The sequence below is a fragment of the Platalea leucorodia genome (genome assembly GCF_965183815.1).
Source record: "Platalea leucorodia genome assembly, chromosome: 8".
Taxonomy (NCBI): domain Eukaryota; kingdom Metazoa; phylum Chordata; class Aves; order Pelecaniformes; family Threskiornithidae; genus Platalea; species Platalea leucorodia.
In genome coordinates, this window is record NC_138830.1 from 28,292,918 (window position 1) to 28,309,553 (window position 16,636).

Here is a 16,636-nt window from a genome sequence, read left to right on the forward strand (position 1 = left end):
TTCTCTCTCCTGGGATGTATTTTGCAACTTGACTAAAGATATACAGAAACTCAGTTTAAATATCCTGAAGTTCCTCGTGTCCAATATGGCTGCACAAAACCAGGGTGTGCTTTCTTCATCCTGCCCCATAACTAGGTGGATTCTTCTTGGAGTAGCCATTTTAAGACTTTTCTTATGGTCCATAACTCGGAAACCAGCAATCACTGCTGGCACAGAATGATCTATGGCCAGAGAGTCAGTTGTTTTCTTCAAAATGTTTGGACAGTATTACTGAAACATAGGTGAGGGTTTTATTTAATTTCTTCCACTGCTGCTCCCTTCTTAACAGGATTTTCTGCTTCTTTGAACTTCTTTGAGCCCTTGGTCTTGCAAAAGCCTGCAAGTCTTGTCCTGCTTTCGTTGAAAGAACAGATTTGATTGAGAGAATGAGCGATCTCCTAAAGCTGTATTGGTTTTGGGTGCGTTGGAACTGTTGGTTCATGCAGGTGAGTGAAAGAACAAGGAGGGGGTGTTACTCAGTTTCAACTTCGTATTTCAGAACGTGTGAGTAAAAGCTGTGGTTCGCGTTCTCGTGCACCATCACAAACACCTCTCTGCATCCCGAAGTGTTGCAGGTTCCCTCCCAGTAGTCTCTGTTCTGGGTAAGAGGGTAAGTGTTCTCGGCTTGAACTAGCACCTTTGCTATCCCATGCATTTTGAGTTTAAACTGAACGTTGCGATTTGCTGGCAGCAAGCCGGAGAGCGGCTCCAGTATTTCATAGTCTTCCACCCACTTGTTGTAACTCTGAGGGAAAGCTGGCCACTTCACTTCAGTGTTCAGGCAAGTGATGAGGTAGTTGAAGATGTAGTCGTAATTGCCAGGATCTGACTTCTTCTTGGCATAGATTTTCAGAACAAAGTTCCCTGCGTGGGGCAGATGGATCTTCAACTCAATTTGGTTCCCACGATGGATTTGCATGATGTGCCGCCTTCTCATATCCTCTGCGAGGCTGCTGTTATCGGAGTGCAGTGAGGCTAAGACGCTTATGTCTTTGCCCAGAGTGAAGGTGACAGAACACCGCCCGTCGTTGGTGTGAATGATGGGGTTGGGGTGTGACGGCCTCAGGAACCCTTGCCGCTCTGTGAACCAGCTTGGTCCAACAGGCTGATGCAGGTCCTTCGGGAAACGCATGGCCTTGTCCACAGACTTGCACTCTACGATGTATTCTAACACGCAGTCATAGACGACATCTGAGGCTTTGGAGGGCTTGGCAAAGATCTGCAGCTTGTGACTCCCTGTCCTCTGTGGGTAGATATCCAGCTTCATTCCATGTTTTTTCAAAGTCATTAAACCGTGTTCATCTGTTCCCATCAACTTAAATGTAAATAATGTGGCAGAACGGCAATCCACTGATACAGAGGCTTTTCCATTTACTATGAAATACAAAAGAAAAGAAACCACATAAGAGTTTCAGTACATTTTTTGCATGTACAGCCTGTTCTGGGAAGACTAATTTGTCCCAATAAATTGCTGCTTCTCTAATAGTAAAATAAAGAGCTGCAATTGACAGGTCATAGCTTGTGAGCTGTCTGCTTGGACCAGTGTCCGTCGAAAAGAATGAGGTGAAGAGTGGCCTTTGTTTTGGAGATGTGCATTTGTCCTATTTTGATATACACTGAAACGGAGCTGTGGTCCTATAGAATATGAAAGCCTGTGTGAAATATAACTGAAAGTACCATCAGCCCGTGTGCTCGAGAAGGGCTTCATTAGATGTGATTAGACCTGATTGCTAGTCCAGTAGCTGTTCCAAGAAGCTTCAGAGAAAAGTGCAGGAACCCTCTGGTACATAGATATGAGATGATCTACCTCCCTATGAGCCTGTTCCCAAACAGCTTGAAGACAACATTAAGTCCTAAAATGTTGTTGCCTTTAAGTTTCAACTCTGAGTTCTTAGCATTCATAAATTGGCTATCATCTAGTTAAATTCCTGCAGCTCTTTTAATATCTGAAGAAGGTGATCTTAAATGTGGGCTGTAGTTCAGTGGTGTTACCTGAATAGTTTTACATTAAAAGAGCTGCTGGACTTACTCGGGGTGCTGAGCATTGCGTAAAGAAGTGCCTGTTTATCCATCATTCAGTACGTCAAACTTTTGGAACATCGTAAAAGGTTTTAATCTCATTTTTCAAGCCAGAGTTGCTAATAAATAATAGTAATACTTCTAATTATGCACCACTGATGCTGGCTGATAGAGTAACTCATCCTCAGCGCTGACTGAGGCTTTCTTTTAGACCCAGGAGCTAGCTACAACAATTTTTCACAGCTTGAACAAAAAAAAAGAAAGAAAAAAAGAAAGAAAAAAAGAAAGAAAAAAGACCCTCCTCTGCCCCAAGAGCTTTGAGTGCACTCCGCTTGCCAGAACCAAGCTGGAAATGTAATTCACTACACGCATGATAGTGTGTGGTGGATGCAGGGCTGCATAAAGAAAGATGCTCTGCAGCTTCCCCGCCACAGGGTGTTACCTGTTTGGATGACACCTGTCTCCGGGTGTGCGGTCAGCAGGCCCAACGTGTAAAAATTACTGTTGTGCAGCATGTTGTTCTCGAAATCTTTCAGCGTCAGGGTTGGTTTAAGAAGCTGCCAGTTACTGTTATCTGGGAAGTGATTGTTAATGAACAGAGCTGGGTGAGTCAGAAAATAAAACTCATTGTACCTGGAAGAAGAAGGAAGAGAATAAAGGAAAATGAGTAATTATAAATAGTTAATTCTTCCCTGGCACGGTGGCAGTGGTTTCAGCAGGAGGAAGTCAGAGCGTATTGGGCTGCTGAGAAATTGAGGTCTGTGGGTTTGAAATTCTCCCGGCAGAGAAGGAACTTGAGCATTGGTCTTCCATTTCCAGGGCAAATGCTGAGCTGATAAATACCCTGATAAGAACAGGGTATTTGCACTATCCCCTGCAACCATGGGCTCTTGAAGAAAGAGAGAGGCACTGCTTGTTGTTTGAAAGTGTGGAGGCACCCCCTCTCAGGCAGCTGAAAGCTATGAATCAAGTGCCATGCAGTATTGCATAAACTGAAGATGTGATAACCAAAACAAGTTCACTTTCAGGAGTTATGCGGCTTGCTGCTCAGGGCCACTGCCTTTCTACAGGTTCGTGCTCCATCCCTCGTATAGGCAGCCCAGATACCTTGCTTGGGGCTTTGGGTCTTGCTGTGGGACCTAAAATTTGTCACTGGTGTTTCTTATCACACCTATCAGCTCTCTTCTGCCTTTGGGGTAGGTTTCTGTATTAATATAGAGGATGGTTCTTTACCTGAAGGTGAACTTGGTGAAAGAATCATCAACAACACCACTTCCCCAGGTGCTATCGAGTAAATGCCACCTTCCATCAAGGTAAACAGCGTTCCAGGCATGGTCAGAGTTCCCTGTGAAGGTCTGCCCTATCTTGTACCCGTGCCCCTTAGAGTATCCTGATAGCTTCATGCACTGGATTCCTGCAATACTAAAACAAAACAATAAGATGCAGTAGGCGACTTCTGTTTTAAGCCTTTCAGTGTACTTCTGTGGAAGGACATGAGGAACAATGCCCAGCATGTCTGTAGAACTTCAGTCCTGTAGTCAAGTGGACCAGCTCCATCAGCTCCTCAGGTGCCTCCTTGCAGTTGAGTCCCAGGGGATTTAGGGGTTTTAAATGTCTAAATGTGCAAGTGTACCTCTCTTTGAAAACTCAAACTTCTGACCCTGGTGACAGACTACTGTGGTGAACGTCTACGTTGTTGCATCTAGAGACAGGCAAGTTCTCCCCTTTGACTGCTGACATCATGTAAAGACTGTATTTTTCTGGGCTGTGCTAGTGAATGACTTTATATGGGGTGGGCATGTGAGAGTAACCCAAGGTAATGAGGTGTTGGGTAGGGGCTGTTTTTTCTTGTAGTCTTTGCATAGGCACTTGGAGAGAGCATCCCACTGGAGGAAGGGGCTTTTCTCTTCCCGTTTTTGCATATTCCCTCTCTTTTTGTCTGATGCACCATCAATTCAACATTGTTAGAGGAGGATGACAAAGATGAAGTGTGCTTAATTGCTCTCTGTCTTGTTACTCAGTGGAATCCCTTTGATGCTGTCCACAATTAGCCCACGTAATTATAAATTAAAAGTGCGTCTGTTCATGCTTGTGTTCTCTCTGTAACAGTAGACCTGATGTTTGACACCAACTAAGGTATCTTAGACCTCAGGGGATTGTGGATGCTGATTTAGTTTCCTTAAAGAGTGAGCTTGTGCTTGCCCAGGGTACAAATGATTAAATAGTCTCTTTTTAAAAAAATAATGAATACCTGTGTTGATGTGTAAATAAGATTTAAATAAGCACTGTGTTAATAAGCTCTCCGCTGTTGATAGCAATGGAATCTAACATTGGCATCTTATTTCAGCATTAATCTAAAATTACTTCGCTTAGAGGATTGTCTTTTGTGTAGGATGGTATTGACATTTTTCTTCTTCATTGAAAAGTACATTAAATGGAACAGCTACCTTAAGTAATAAACTGTGCATGCTTCAAGAGCAAGATTGTCTGCATAATGTGGGTTTAACTCAGAAGAAAAGTGATATTTATGGGGAAGATAATTAGCATGGTTGTTAAGAAGTCAAGGTCTGATAACAGATACTGGCTGGTAATTGGCAGTGCAGTAGGGCTTATAGGGAGGATCGCTTTTTTCACGGAGATGATGCTGGTTTAAAGAGAAGGTGGTCAATTCAGCTTCTCATACAGACTTACTGAACTCAAACCTGGACATCTTTGTGTTACTTAGTTATTTGATACTCTTTCTTACATTCTTTCTAAAATTCTTTAAGAAAGAGTATAATAAATAGAATCATAACTGCAAAGGGCTGATTGAGAGCCAGCTGGGAGCTCATATTGGGTAACCTGCAGAGAAGACCAAGTTATACATGGAGAGGAGAAATGTGGCAGTACCCCATCCCTGCCAAAGATGGCCAGCAAAGAGGAGGAGGAAGCATGCAAGCCAGCTCTCGTTTAGCGTGGGCTGTTATGTGCCGATAGCGAGGCACTGCCTGTCACAGGAGGTATTCAAAACGAACGTGGCAGGACTGGACGGAATGCCATTGAGAAACCTGGTGTCGCAGGTGGTCTGTAAAGTCTTTGCCAGGCTGCAGGCGCCTGCGAGCCAAATTCTAACGTGGAGCTGGGCAGTAAATCTGGAGCAACTCCACTGACAAGACTGGTTGGATTTACATGATGTAACTGAGACTAGGAGCTGGCCCGGGAACTTTAAGATTTGATCCTAGGAGTTTCAAAGGGGCCTAAGTACCAAATTCCCACTAATTTCATGGGGATTGGCATCTAATCCTTCTAGGCTTCTCTAGACATTCTTGTTAGCTGGGATATTCAGAGAGAACATTAAGGGACAAGTTGTGCCCTTCGTTCTCTCTGTGCTCTCACTTACAGTGAATGTTAGCAAAGCAGCAAGAAGAGTTTGTGCTTGGATGTGTTCAAAGTTCCCAAAAGAAAGGTCAGAGCATTTAAACAGTGTTCTCTCTAATAATGGATAGACAAAAGACCAGGCTAAAACATCCTGTAAAAGAGCAATCCTGTATTGGTGAAAAGAGTGATCGTGTCTCCGTTTTTGTGTAAATGACTTTATACAGATAAATTAACCAGGCAGAGGGAAGATTGAGATCTCCAGAAATGCTTGAAGTGGCAATGTGATGGTAGAAGATCACCTAATACAAGGTGGACTGGAAGAACTGAATTAAGAAACAGTTGGCAACATCTGCTTGGTGCAGCAAGGAGGTTAAAAGCTAAGTTGTTTTTCTGCTTCAAAAAGAGTAGGAAATCATCTGGATCTTGCTACAGGTGTCACTGAAATTCAATGGCACCTGCTTCCCTTTGATTTCAGGTTGACTTTGATTTCATCTAAAAAAGAAGCAAATCTGGCTTCTCCAGAGGGAGACAGAATGGTTTATACTTGTGGTAGGTAGGTGTGTGCTCCTGTGCCTGAAAAGAAGGAAAGCTACTGACTGTAGAAAACAGGAAAAGCAAGAAGATGTGAAACCTGGATTATTTTCAGACTAATTATGAATAAGGAGCAGCTAAGTGGTCAGACCAACTGTAGGAAGTGCGGTCAGCTTTGCTCCCAAAGGTGGTGCTGAAACCTCTCAAGTGTAAATAATTGTTTTGCCTTCAGCGTTAATTCTGGTAAGGGAGTTTCTCCCCAAGTTTGGACTGCTAGGTTTTGCCCTAAATTGAATTAATGAATTTACACTCCCTGACTCACTCGGCCACGCTACCTCCTTGAGTTGGTTGTCAGCTGAGAAGCCAATTCTTGATAAATGCTGCTAAAATACTGGTAAGAAGCCTGTGTTTACATTCATTGCTATTACGCCTGATGTTTGGAAACTGATGTTTTGTGGCCAGCTTCCCATTCTCCGTGCCCACCTTTCCTCTGTGACAGGAGTCTCAGCTAATGGGGAGAAGTCTGGCTGCCAGAGCTGTGGTCGGAGGTGACAGTGTTGTGTCTGCAACAGGAACTCTTCTCTTTGCTGGCACTGGGACAAGTAGGACTCAATCAGTGTCAGCCGTTCACTTCAGCAGGACCCTTTGTGGGGGACTCCTGGTGACTGGCAAATTGGGTTCTTTGTTAAAGGGGCCTCAACGGGAGCTAGGAAAAAAAGGCATGTTAAAAGACCTTTTTCCCCAAAACTTGGCTCTGAAAAGCTTTTCTACAAGAAGACTGCTCTTTGCCTCTTTCCTTTATGCTTAGACTCAGCATAAGACTTGAACAGTGCACAAGAAGAAGGGATGAGGAGATTCCCTTGCAAGAAAGGCGTGTTGTCTTTGGTTATAGTTTTTCAGGAAAGGAGCTAAACATTTAGCTAATATTTGACAAAAGTAATAGGCTGGATGACTGGGAGGTTTCCCAAATCACAAAATGAATAATCAACCTGGAACTGAGGAATGAAATCAACAGAGCCTTTAAATAGTAAAAGATATCCTTGGAAAGATTAATGTTTGTAATGAACTAAACATATGCTTTTTAATGAACAGATGCAAATTTCCCTCACTTCTAACTGCTAATAACTGTTCCATAAGATGCAGTTATAAATTCATACTTCATCATCCTATTTCTTTACTTTACTCTTTAGAAAGCAAGATCCGATATCGCGGGATATGTTATTGGTTGGAAGCATTCACCTCTTTAGCATCTGGCACAGCATTTTTTTTTTTTTCACATCTGTCCTTTTCCCTGTAGATTTTTTTGTTTCATGGTGAAAACCTTCCCAAATCTTTTTGGATGGTGTGGAAAGCCAATTTTTACTTACACATGCCAATTAATAACTAGTCTTTAATTTTTTCCAATGCTGTCTTGTAAATGGAAGCTGCTCTGCTGAGAAGGTGCTCCCTGGGAGCGCCACCTTGCAAGCCCACGCTCTTAGGAAAGTACACCATTGCTTTCTGCTGTTAGGAAAGCCCCTTCCAATCTTGTGTCCCTGAGTTGTCAGGTCCAGTTTTCTCCTCTTGGGCAACCCTTCTACGTAAGGCTGGTCCCAAACTTGCCAAGCACCTTCCTTGCCTTCACTGCTCCTCTAAACCAAACTATTGCATGCAGCTGTGAGAGGCGAGATGCTGCTCCTTGCTGTGGTGCTTGAGGGTTGCCTTGTGCAACGACCATCTCCTTTCTTTACTGGGTTGGAGAAACGGGAGGGAGAAGGGATTTGCGCTGCATTCATATGCAAGGCGCCTGTGCTCCCTGCCAAGGAACGGGCTGCCTCTGCTATGAAATGGCTCTGTGATTGTAAAGTCCTGCTTTGTGGGGGAAATCCCAGTCACTTATGCAACTAATCCCCAATGAAGTCAACAAGGTTTTGTAGGCAGGAGAATGGATTTTAGTCATTAAATGCTGACGCAGCTATAAAATGGGAATTGCAGTATTGGCCTCAGCAGTGATGCACCTTGAGGCTGACTGCAGAAAATGGTGTGGTAAGTGTGAAGCAGTGTCCCTGTGGTGCTTCTGTAGTGGGGGGGAGAGGGCATCTCCAGAAGGTTTTGGGAAAGCTCCTTCTGGGACTGTGCCTGCCTCTTGCATGGGAGCATGTTGGAGACAACACTCCTTCTTGTTTAAGTCTTGCCATGCTTTTAACCTTCACATACAGATACTCAAAGGAAAAACCTAGCTTCTTCTAACCAAATTAGCTCTGTGTTTTCATCTGCCATTATGTTAATGCAATGCGAAGCTCAGCAGATGGCACAAAGTAAATTATGCTGGGGAAGGGGGGTTGGAGGAGGAAGCAAAATTGACCTTTCTAGGACTTGCTGTTTTTCCACAGCATGGTTTGAAAGCTGAAGTTCCATGTCCTGCTTAAAGTCACATCAGTCAATGCAAAGGCAGACAGAATAGGCACAGAGATGACAATGAATGTTAACTCTCCCTGGCATTGAATGTTTGTGAGTTTAATTTACCTGCACATTTGTTCAAAGAGCCCAGCGTATCCCTCACAAACGCTCTTCCCCATCTGAAGCACATCTATGGGTTTGCTCGACAGCTGGCTTTTGTTATGGTAGCCCACTACGTCGTATTCTGTGGGAAGGAACACAGACGAAAGTTCATCCAAAAGCCTGAGGCAATGGGATTGATGGGCAGCAGGAGCAATGGTTGGATTGTTTTTCATCTCTGTGAGTGCGAGCAAAGAGGAACGAGCCGCGGTGTGTGCTGCACAAGGATGTCGTGGACGGCTGGTGGGGGGAGAGGGACGAGGTCTCTCTCTCATCACCGTCTGTTCCAAGCCTGGGCTGGGATTCAGCAGTTGAATCCAAATGGGAGGAAAACTCTGCTTTTTGACAGAAAGTGGGCCTCCCCAGGGGCTGCCCTCGTGTGGGGGGGATCTAAAGTCTCAAGAGCTCCTGGTAAAAAACAGAGCGCTCTACATTTGAAGGAGTCAGACTCTTGTTACTGTCAAAGGAAACCATTGAGCTTTTTGCACTCTTTACAAGCAATTTGTATTAAAAATACCTGGAAAGTAGCTTGTTGGAAAATACTTGAAATGATTTGTTGCAAGTGAATCATATTAATACCTGGAAGCGTAGGAAATCTTAATTTGTTTGCATGCAGAAAAGTGGCACAGCAGGGTTCCTTCAGACAGAGCTTGGGGAACTGGTCTGGGAAGGTTAATTCAATACTGACCAACCATGGTCACGTCCATAACCTCTTTCTTAAAATGCGAACATATTTTTCTGACAAAGCTCTAAAGAATGCTGCATCAGCTGATTCTTCCTTCCACAAATGCTGTAGAAGAGGGGAAAAAAGCTGGCAACACGCTGTATTTGTGCTTTGATGAAATGCTGCAACTGCTTGTCTTTTATCTAAGGGGCTCAGCTGGCGGCTGCCCCAGGGTTGGCTTGTGGGGCTGTAGGGAAAGCCTGGCTTTCTCGACCTGGGCTGTTCACTGGACCACCAGCAAAGCTGCACAGCACTTTGAGAGGTATGGAGAGCTAGCTGGCTGCACGGGGCTCTGTGTTCATGCTAGAAATGATAGCTAAAATAATTTCTTTTAGTGCTATTGCTGCATGGAGGTAGCAGTCCATCGCAGGGAGGGAGTTGAACTGGGTGGGAAGAGATATCCAGGGAGCAGCGCTCTCACTTAAAATCCGAACAAGGAAGGAGTTTATATTGTCAGTGCTCTTCCAGGATAGATACACTGCATTTTTGTGAGCCGATTTAAATTTCTAGCACTGTGTTTATTTCCCATGCATGTAAATAGGGGTCAGCCTCTGCAGGAAGGAAGGAGAACTGAGGCCAAGATGGTGTAAAAAAATCTTGTGAGGAGATCACAGCGTACCTGTCAGGGATCAGAGACATCCCGTGAATGTGTGTAAGGTAAATGGACCGACTCAAACCAGACTGGCCGTCCCAAGCAGGATCTCGCTCAGGCAGTGGCAGGCAGAAATGGGAGCTCAGCGCTGGGTGAGCCAAATGCTCAGTTTCAGGAAATGCAGTGAAATCAGCAGTATGCATATTTAAGGGAAAGATTAAAGCTGCTTGGGATTGACCTAACTATGCTAACCGTGCAGTTGCTGGCAAAGCTCTGCTGATCTCAGTGGGCGTGAGATTAGGCCAGTGCTTCCCGAATTGCTTTTCTGCTCTCCATCAGCGAACTGCACCACACCAGAGCCCATCAGGATGGGTAAGAGGTGAGGGAAAGAATAGTTGTACTTCTCCCCCTCCTCCCCCAGGAGTTAATGGGAAAGAAATGTTTTTGCATATGCTATGCAAAATGCAATCAAGTTGCACTTTCAGATTCCCCCCACCAAGGAGCTTGGGGTGGCAAGAAGCTTTTTGTCCCCTCTGATGTGCCAGACTGGAGAGGCTACAAACGCTGCCTCATTCTCCTTCCTTGTCCTCTTTGCATCTCAGTTATTTCTGAAATGCCGGTGTTGCCTGGGTTGGGGTTGGCTAGGAAGGGGAGGGGAAACTGAGTGATTGCAGCTCTCATGAAGGTTGAAAGGGTGCACGTACAGGCAGGAACGGCAATCAAGCAGGTGCCAGCACGTTTTATGAAAGCTGGCCTCTCTGATGTGCTGCACTGACGTGGCTGATGGACTTGTTAGGTACCGGCTAGAGACTGGAGCACAGGATGTATCCACGATAAACAGGGGCAAAGCTGGCTGCGAAAACAGCCAAGAGACTGTCAAAGGCAAGAGGGCACCTCACCCAGGGCAGGCTGTGCTGAGCACTGGGCTGGGTCCAGGCTGCTCCTTGCAAGGGCTGATCTGCTGCCCAAAGAGGGAGAACAGAGGAGCTGCAGAAGCAGCTGTGATGACACTGAGCTGGGCAAGGCAGCTTGATGGTTCCCGGTGGTACCTAAGCTATGCCGAGACCCTCCCGGAGCAAAGGCACCAGGATGCAAAATGCTCTAGGAAGGGCTGCAGGGGGTGTGTGGGGATTCAGGACTGTGGTGGAGATGAAACTTCTGGTGGCGCTGGGTGGCTCTGAATGTGACAATCAAGCCTCTGGTGCTTGGCAGCCTGGCTTCATGCTCCGGCTGCTTAGTTGATAGGGACTTGTATGGTTACACCCGCAAATAAATCACATAGGAGCTGCAGATACATCACATGGAAAGAAATCATTTACACGCAAACCTTGTAGGTCCTGGCAGTGCTAGGAGAGGGAGTATGGAAACAGAGATTGTGAGATAACCTCTGAATATATTTCTGGATGAATACATCCAGAAAGCCTTCCTACCACCCACCACGTGAAACTAACCCACAAGATATCTAGTATACTGCAATGGCAGAGTAACAAGGGTGACAGCAACAGCCTTATCTTCTCAACTGAAGATCTCAACCTACCTATGTGATGACATATCCATATCCATATGGCTCGGACTTTCTCCAGATCAGTCTGGGCTTGTTTAAGCAGGGCTTTAACGAGTTCCTCTACGCTGTTCTTGACATTTACCTGTTTGTGAGGAGGAAGCATTGCAAGATCGTGGTGAAGAAATTGCTATGGTAGATCTCCCTTCCTTCCCCGCTCCCTTGTTCTTCTAAAGCTAGTGAGACCCAACCTGCTGGGAGACTGCTCTAACTCGAGCTTCATTAAAAATAGAAATACAAAGCTGTAGTTCCATGTTTCAAGCAAGTATTTTTGGTCATAGTTTTCCCTCCTAGAATGGGATCTCTGTTGCTGATGTTTGCAGGGAAAGGGTTTTTCACTTCTTTGGGAGATTTTGAGGCACTTTCCCCAATAGCTCAGACTAAGCTGGTGTTAGTGCTGGTAGCTAGGTTTCAAGGAACGTCCCTGCAGGGGAGGGAGGGAGGAGGACAGAGGCAAAAGCAAGACTTACTTTTAATGCATAGGCATCCAGCTTCTCAAATTGCTGCAGATCTACTGGCATGGATTTCAAAGAGGATTTGTCCCATGGATATGCTGGGAAGAAACAAGTTGTCATTGTCTCGGGAAGGGAGGGGGTATTTTTCCTGGCTGTATGCTTGAACAAGAGGACACTGCGGAGCTCCTGCCCGAGCCATGGAGGCATCCATCAGCGGGTGCTTAGGGAGCAGAGGACACGAGGGCACTCACAGAAGGTCCCTGCCAGCTGCATGGGAAGCAGGAGCCATCCTGTCTAGTCTGGTATAATTTGGGCAATGCTGGAGCGGGAGGTGCCCCTGCATCTTTGGCACTGTATAACAGCATAGAAAATCCCGGGATATTATATGGAGGTAGACAAGATATAATGCAGGAGTATCAGGGAAAATCTGTACTGTGGGAACCCTGGCAAAAACTTGACTTTTTAAAAAACTCAGCAGAGAGCTGTATTTCTTCAGTAGTTTTGCTGAAAACGATGACTATTTTGCATGGTAAAGGGCCATGATTCTGCACAAATTCAAGCTCATGAGAAACGTTACATGGGGAGCAGCTGGACTGAAACTCGTGTGCCTGCCCCTCTGCATCTTTGCAGGCTCTAGGCTCCCAGTTCTACTCACTGTGAATAAAGGGTTAATAACTTGCCCTAATTAATCAGATAACTTATTTTTTAACAGCCTCTGAATGAGCTGACACTGTTCTCTCTCATTAGTGAGCCACCCAAGTGATCCAGCTATAGCTCAGTGCACAGACGTATCGGATGGACATCTCCCCTGGACCGCCGTCTGCTCAGCACTCCTTTTTCTTCTGAGCTGGTGAGAGAAGAATTGAGCTCTACAGCAATCTCTCCCCCTGTCATGTGCTGTCAAAGCCATTCAGGACTAAGGAGATTCTTCTAGCTATCTCTGTGGGATTGTTATTTCTCTGGAAAAAAGGATTTAAAAGATATCACAAAGTGAAAATGCTGTTGCGTGACTCCCAAGTGCTGGGAGAGGTGAACGAATGGTGCCATAGAGCTGCTGTTTGCCTGGAGAGAGGTGACAAGAAGTGAATTGCTTTGGGCTGCGTGTGGGGTCTATTCCTGACTTGCAAAGGTGTTTTGTTAACGTGAGCCCTGCTTTTCTTGGAAACCTCTGCCCCAGGGAGGGCTTGTGGGGCATCCTGGTGACGGTGCAGCCTGCCAGGCGAGATGCAGACACAACCCTGTGCTGGGCAGGCACCTGTCTGCCAAAATCAGCGTGTAGGCACACAGCATCTGTTTCTTAAACAGGCTTGTTTGTTTATCTCAGTTTTCCCTGAAATGGGCTATTACGCTGACCTAAAGAGAGATAAAGCAGATTTACGCGTTTAAAGGTTCCCACTCTCTACAGCTCTGAAAATTACTTCTTTCCTTTTGGGAATGGGATGTTTTTTTTAAAATTGGTTATCGTTTTTTTGTCTTCATCAGGTTATAGCTGCAAAGGCTCACTGCAGATGCGGAATCTGCAGTAACTCATGCAGCCCTGTGCAGTTAGGAAGTGTGCATCGTGCCTGTTTGCAGAGTAGCCTTCCTTGGGTGTGGAGCCTTGGGAAGGTCTCGGGCACGTGTGACGTTCCCAAAGCAATCCCCATCTGCCACCCTGATGAACAGGGGGCTGGGAAGCTGAGTGCTACTCATGGTAATAGAAATTAAATCCCTTGTCTTGCAGAAATTAAATACCCTAGGCTTGCAGCAGGGTAAGCCCTGTTCTAGGACTGAAGGGCTTCCTGTCTGGGGCTGCCCCACGTTGTGCTCCACCGTGCCACCAGCGTGGGGCAAGGGGACAGCTAATAGTTACCGTGTAGGTCTTTTCCTCCTGGTGGCCGCGGGGCTTCGGTCTTCTGGAAACCTAGAGAATTGAGGAAGGGAACGTGAGGTGAGCAGTTGTTGGCAGGGGAAAAAAGACAAATAGAAAAAAGTTATTCTGGGGAGCAAACTTGGTGGAAAAAGCTGAAATTGAGGCTTTTCTTTTCCCATTCCCTTGCATTCAGACATGGATGTCAACACCCTGTGGAGCGTGGGTGCAGAGGGGAGAGGGATGAAGCAGGCTGCCTGGACCGCCACTGCGCCCTGCATCCCCTCCCTGCTGTCCTGTGGCTCTGTAGATGCCACATTCCCCAGCAGTCAGACATCTCCTGTTCTAGCCCGAGGGCTGGGGATATGTAACCTCTGCCCACCACCCAGCCAAACCCCCCAGGCATGGAAGAAGGGAGAGCTGAGCTCCAGAGCTGTTAGATGATAACCCTGCAGAGAGCTCTGCAGCAGGTGGAGGATTTCTGAGGGACACTGCGGCCCCCAGACTGTCACCACCCGCCTTATCCCAAAGCCTGTGGAGGAGAAGACTCCCCTTCCCCTAGGAGCAGAATGATTTTGCTCCTCAGGCCCCAGAAGCTGGCAGGGTCCAGCAGCATCTGCCTGGCTGGGAGAGTGGGCTTAGTGGTTGGCATCCTCTCAAGAGCCTCGAGCATCCATGGGGAGAAGGGAGCCTGTCTCCTCCCGGGAGCAACCTCCTGGGTGAGAGCTAGCTTGGAGACATGCCGTGGCAGAGCAGACCCTCACCTTTGTTGTCCTGACCATTCAGGCTGGGCAGCCTCCGGGGACCTGCAACAACCCCGGCATGGTTAGTGCAATCATTGGAACCCCGACCCTGGCTCGAGGGGTGCAGCATCTCCTCGAGCTCCCAGAGGGCTTCTTGCCCTCCCTACTTCTGCAAAGGGAAGGATGTGGCCCCTTCTCCCTCCCACCCTTGACCCGCTCTGCCAGGATTCAAAGCCTGGGCTGTACCTTTTCCAAAGGAGAGTTTCTTGAAGAGTTGTGGGGTGGCATCCTTGGGATGAATTTCCACTGTCACTTGAGTTCCTGCAAGAAATTATGACAAACAACTCCCTAAGAAAGGGAAGACTCACCAGGACACGGAGGAGAAGGGCAGCATTGCGTGTCAAGGCATCGCTGAAGCTAATTCTTAACTTCAGCAAAAGAAGTGGCAGCTGTGGCGATTGCAAAGGTACTACAGTGCTTGGCTTTCCTGGCACAGCAAAGCACCCTTAAGAAAAACTGTATGGCCAGAAAGCTTCTGGTCACCTCTGGCGTGATTTGTAATTCTCAGAAAATAAAAGACAGCCAGTTATAGCCTAACAGGTGATAAAGCAGATCATAAACAAAGCAGAGGTCCTCAACGAGAATTCTGTGGCAGCTTAAAAAAAAGGCTTAGTACCATATTAAATAGCTCTTGATGGAGATACAGTAAGCAGAGAATCAATTTCTTTCATTGATTTTTCTTGGAATCAAACAGAAAAAGGCTCAGAGCTATGAAAACGGTTTGACTTGTGATATTAAAACCTTTGGCAGCGGCCATTGCCTGTAAGAGGCAGCATCCTGGAAGAGCCAGCTGCAGTCCAGGCATGACCTGGGAATTGCGCTCTGCATGCCATGATGCTCCAGAACAACCTCAGATGGAAATCTGGGGGTCTTGTGTTTCCGGTTTCACAGAGAGAAGTACAAGGAAAAAAGGGAGTGTCTTGTAAGAATTACCTGAACTTTTTGGAAGAGACTGCATTTTTTTGGCAAGTATTTCAGAAGGTTTTGCAACCACCGAGGTTCCCTGGAGGACCTCAGCGTGCTCGTGGGCTCCTCATTTTGGATCAAACAGAGGTTACTTTGGAGACTGAAGGCCAAGATGTTAATGCACCTCAGGGCTGCCATCCAATTGCAAGTGCTACCTCCCACAATTTTATTGAGAGTCTTGTGACATTTGGGATTTTCCTTGAAAGCTAGCTAATTAGGTAGAAATCTGTACTTTCATCAAAGAATAAGTTTTTCCTCAGAATTTAACTTTAGAAAGAAGTTTTCTTTATCTCCTGTGATTATGGAGAAAAGTTTGATGTCCTTTAAAGCTCCAAAAGCATAAGACAAGCAAAACTGTAAAAACTGTAAAAAAACCCCTTTTAAATCCTAGCTTTTTACTCCAATGCTTGTATATATCAGGGTGTCAAGATCAGAGCTGGTTGGTGTATCTTGTCAGTTAATTCAAAGGTAAAATGAAGCTGTTTCTCAAATACATGACTTTTTGTGCAAGCACTATCATTTCCTTACGATTTTTATATTTTCAGGGGTCCTTTTTTGTTTCTCAAGGTGATTTTTATCTTTGGGTTTTTGTGAGTTTTCTTGCCAACTTCCACTTTCTCAGTTTTCCCCCATCAATTAAATTATTTTGTTTTCAAGAAATGAATTTAATGACGAGGAATGCCTTCTTCCAGTAAGTTTAAAAGGCATTTAACAACTGAAAAAATGCAATTCCACAGAAATTTTTCCAAAGTGCTGCATCCATTGCTTTAAAAACTAATGGTATGAAATGGTTGCTGATGTTTTTATGGTTTTTTTTTGTTTTGTTTTGTTTTTTTGGTTTTTTTTTACTATTCTTAAATCAAGACATCCTTCATATAAAAAACACTTGCCTTTCTCCTCATTCTCCGTGGCCAGACAAGTCCTTGGCCAGGGAGAGCTTTGGGGCACAGCTGGCCCAGCACTGCCCCTGCTCTAGTGCAGGGATGGCTCCTTGCAGGGATCTACCCTATGAAAGGACTTCTGCAACCAGCTGTCTTAAGCTAAACTTCTGCCAATATTATTTCTTCCAGCCCTTGCACTCTTCCATCAGCACTGGAATATCTGACAATGGCAGGAATATGTTATTATCATGCTTTCTGATTACATCTATGCTATGTCCTGGTGGGCAGGGGGATGGTGGGAACCCAGGTGCTCCAAGACCC

At 45.8% G+C, this 16,636-nt stretch overlaps 1 protein-coding gene across 1 annotated transcript in view; it reads right to left on the bottom strand.

Annotated features, from left to right (window-relative positions):
* Nucleotides 1-511: 511 nt before the first annotated feature.
* The window catches only part of KY (kyphoscoliosis peptidase), a gene marked incomplete at both ends in the record, with an annotated part of 29,577 nt that continues 13,452 nt past the window's right edge, over nt 512-16,636 (bottom strand). Inside the window, 9 exons of the mRNA XM_082319058.1 lie at nt 512-1,413; nt 2,501-2,691; nt 3,292-3,480; nt 8,452-8,569; nt 11,338-11,446; nt 11,832-11,914; nt 13,669-13,719; nt 14,430-14,471; nt 14,655-14,729. Coding sequence (XP_082175184.1) covers nt 512-1,413; nt 2,501-2,691; nt 3,292-3,480; nt 8,452-8,569; nt 11,338-11,446; nt 11,832-11,914; nt 13,669-13,719; nt 14,430-14,471; nt 14,655-14,729 — 1,760 coding nt within the window. The remainder of the gene's footprint in view (nt 1,414-2,500; nt 2,692-3,291; nt 3,481-8,451; nt 8,570-11,337; nt 11,447-11,831; nt 11,915-13,668; nt 13,720-14,429; nt 14,472-14,654; nt 14,730-16,636) is intronic.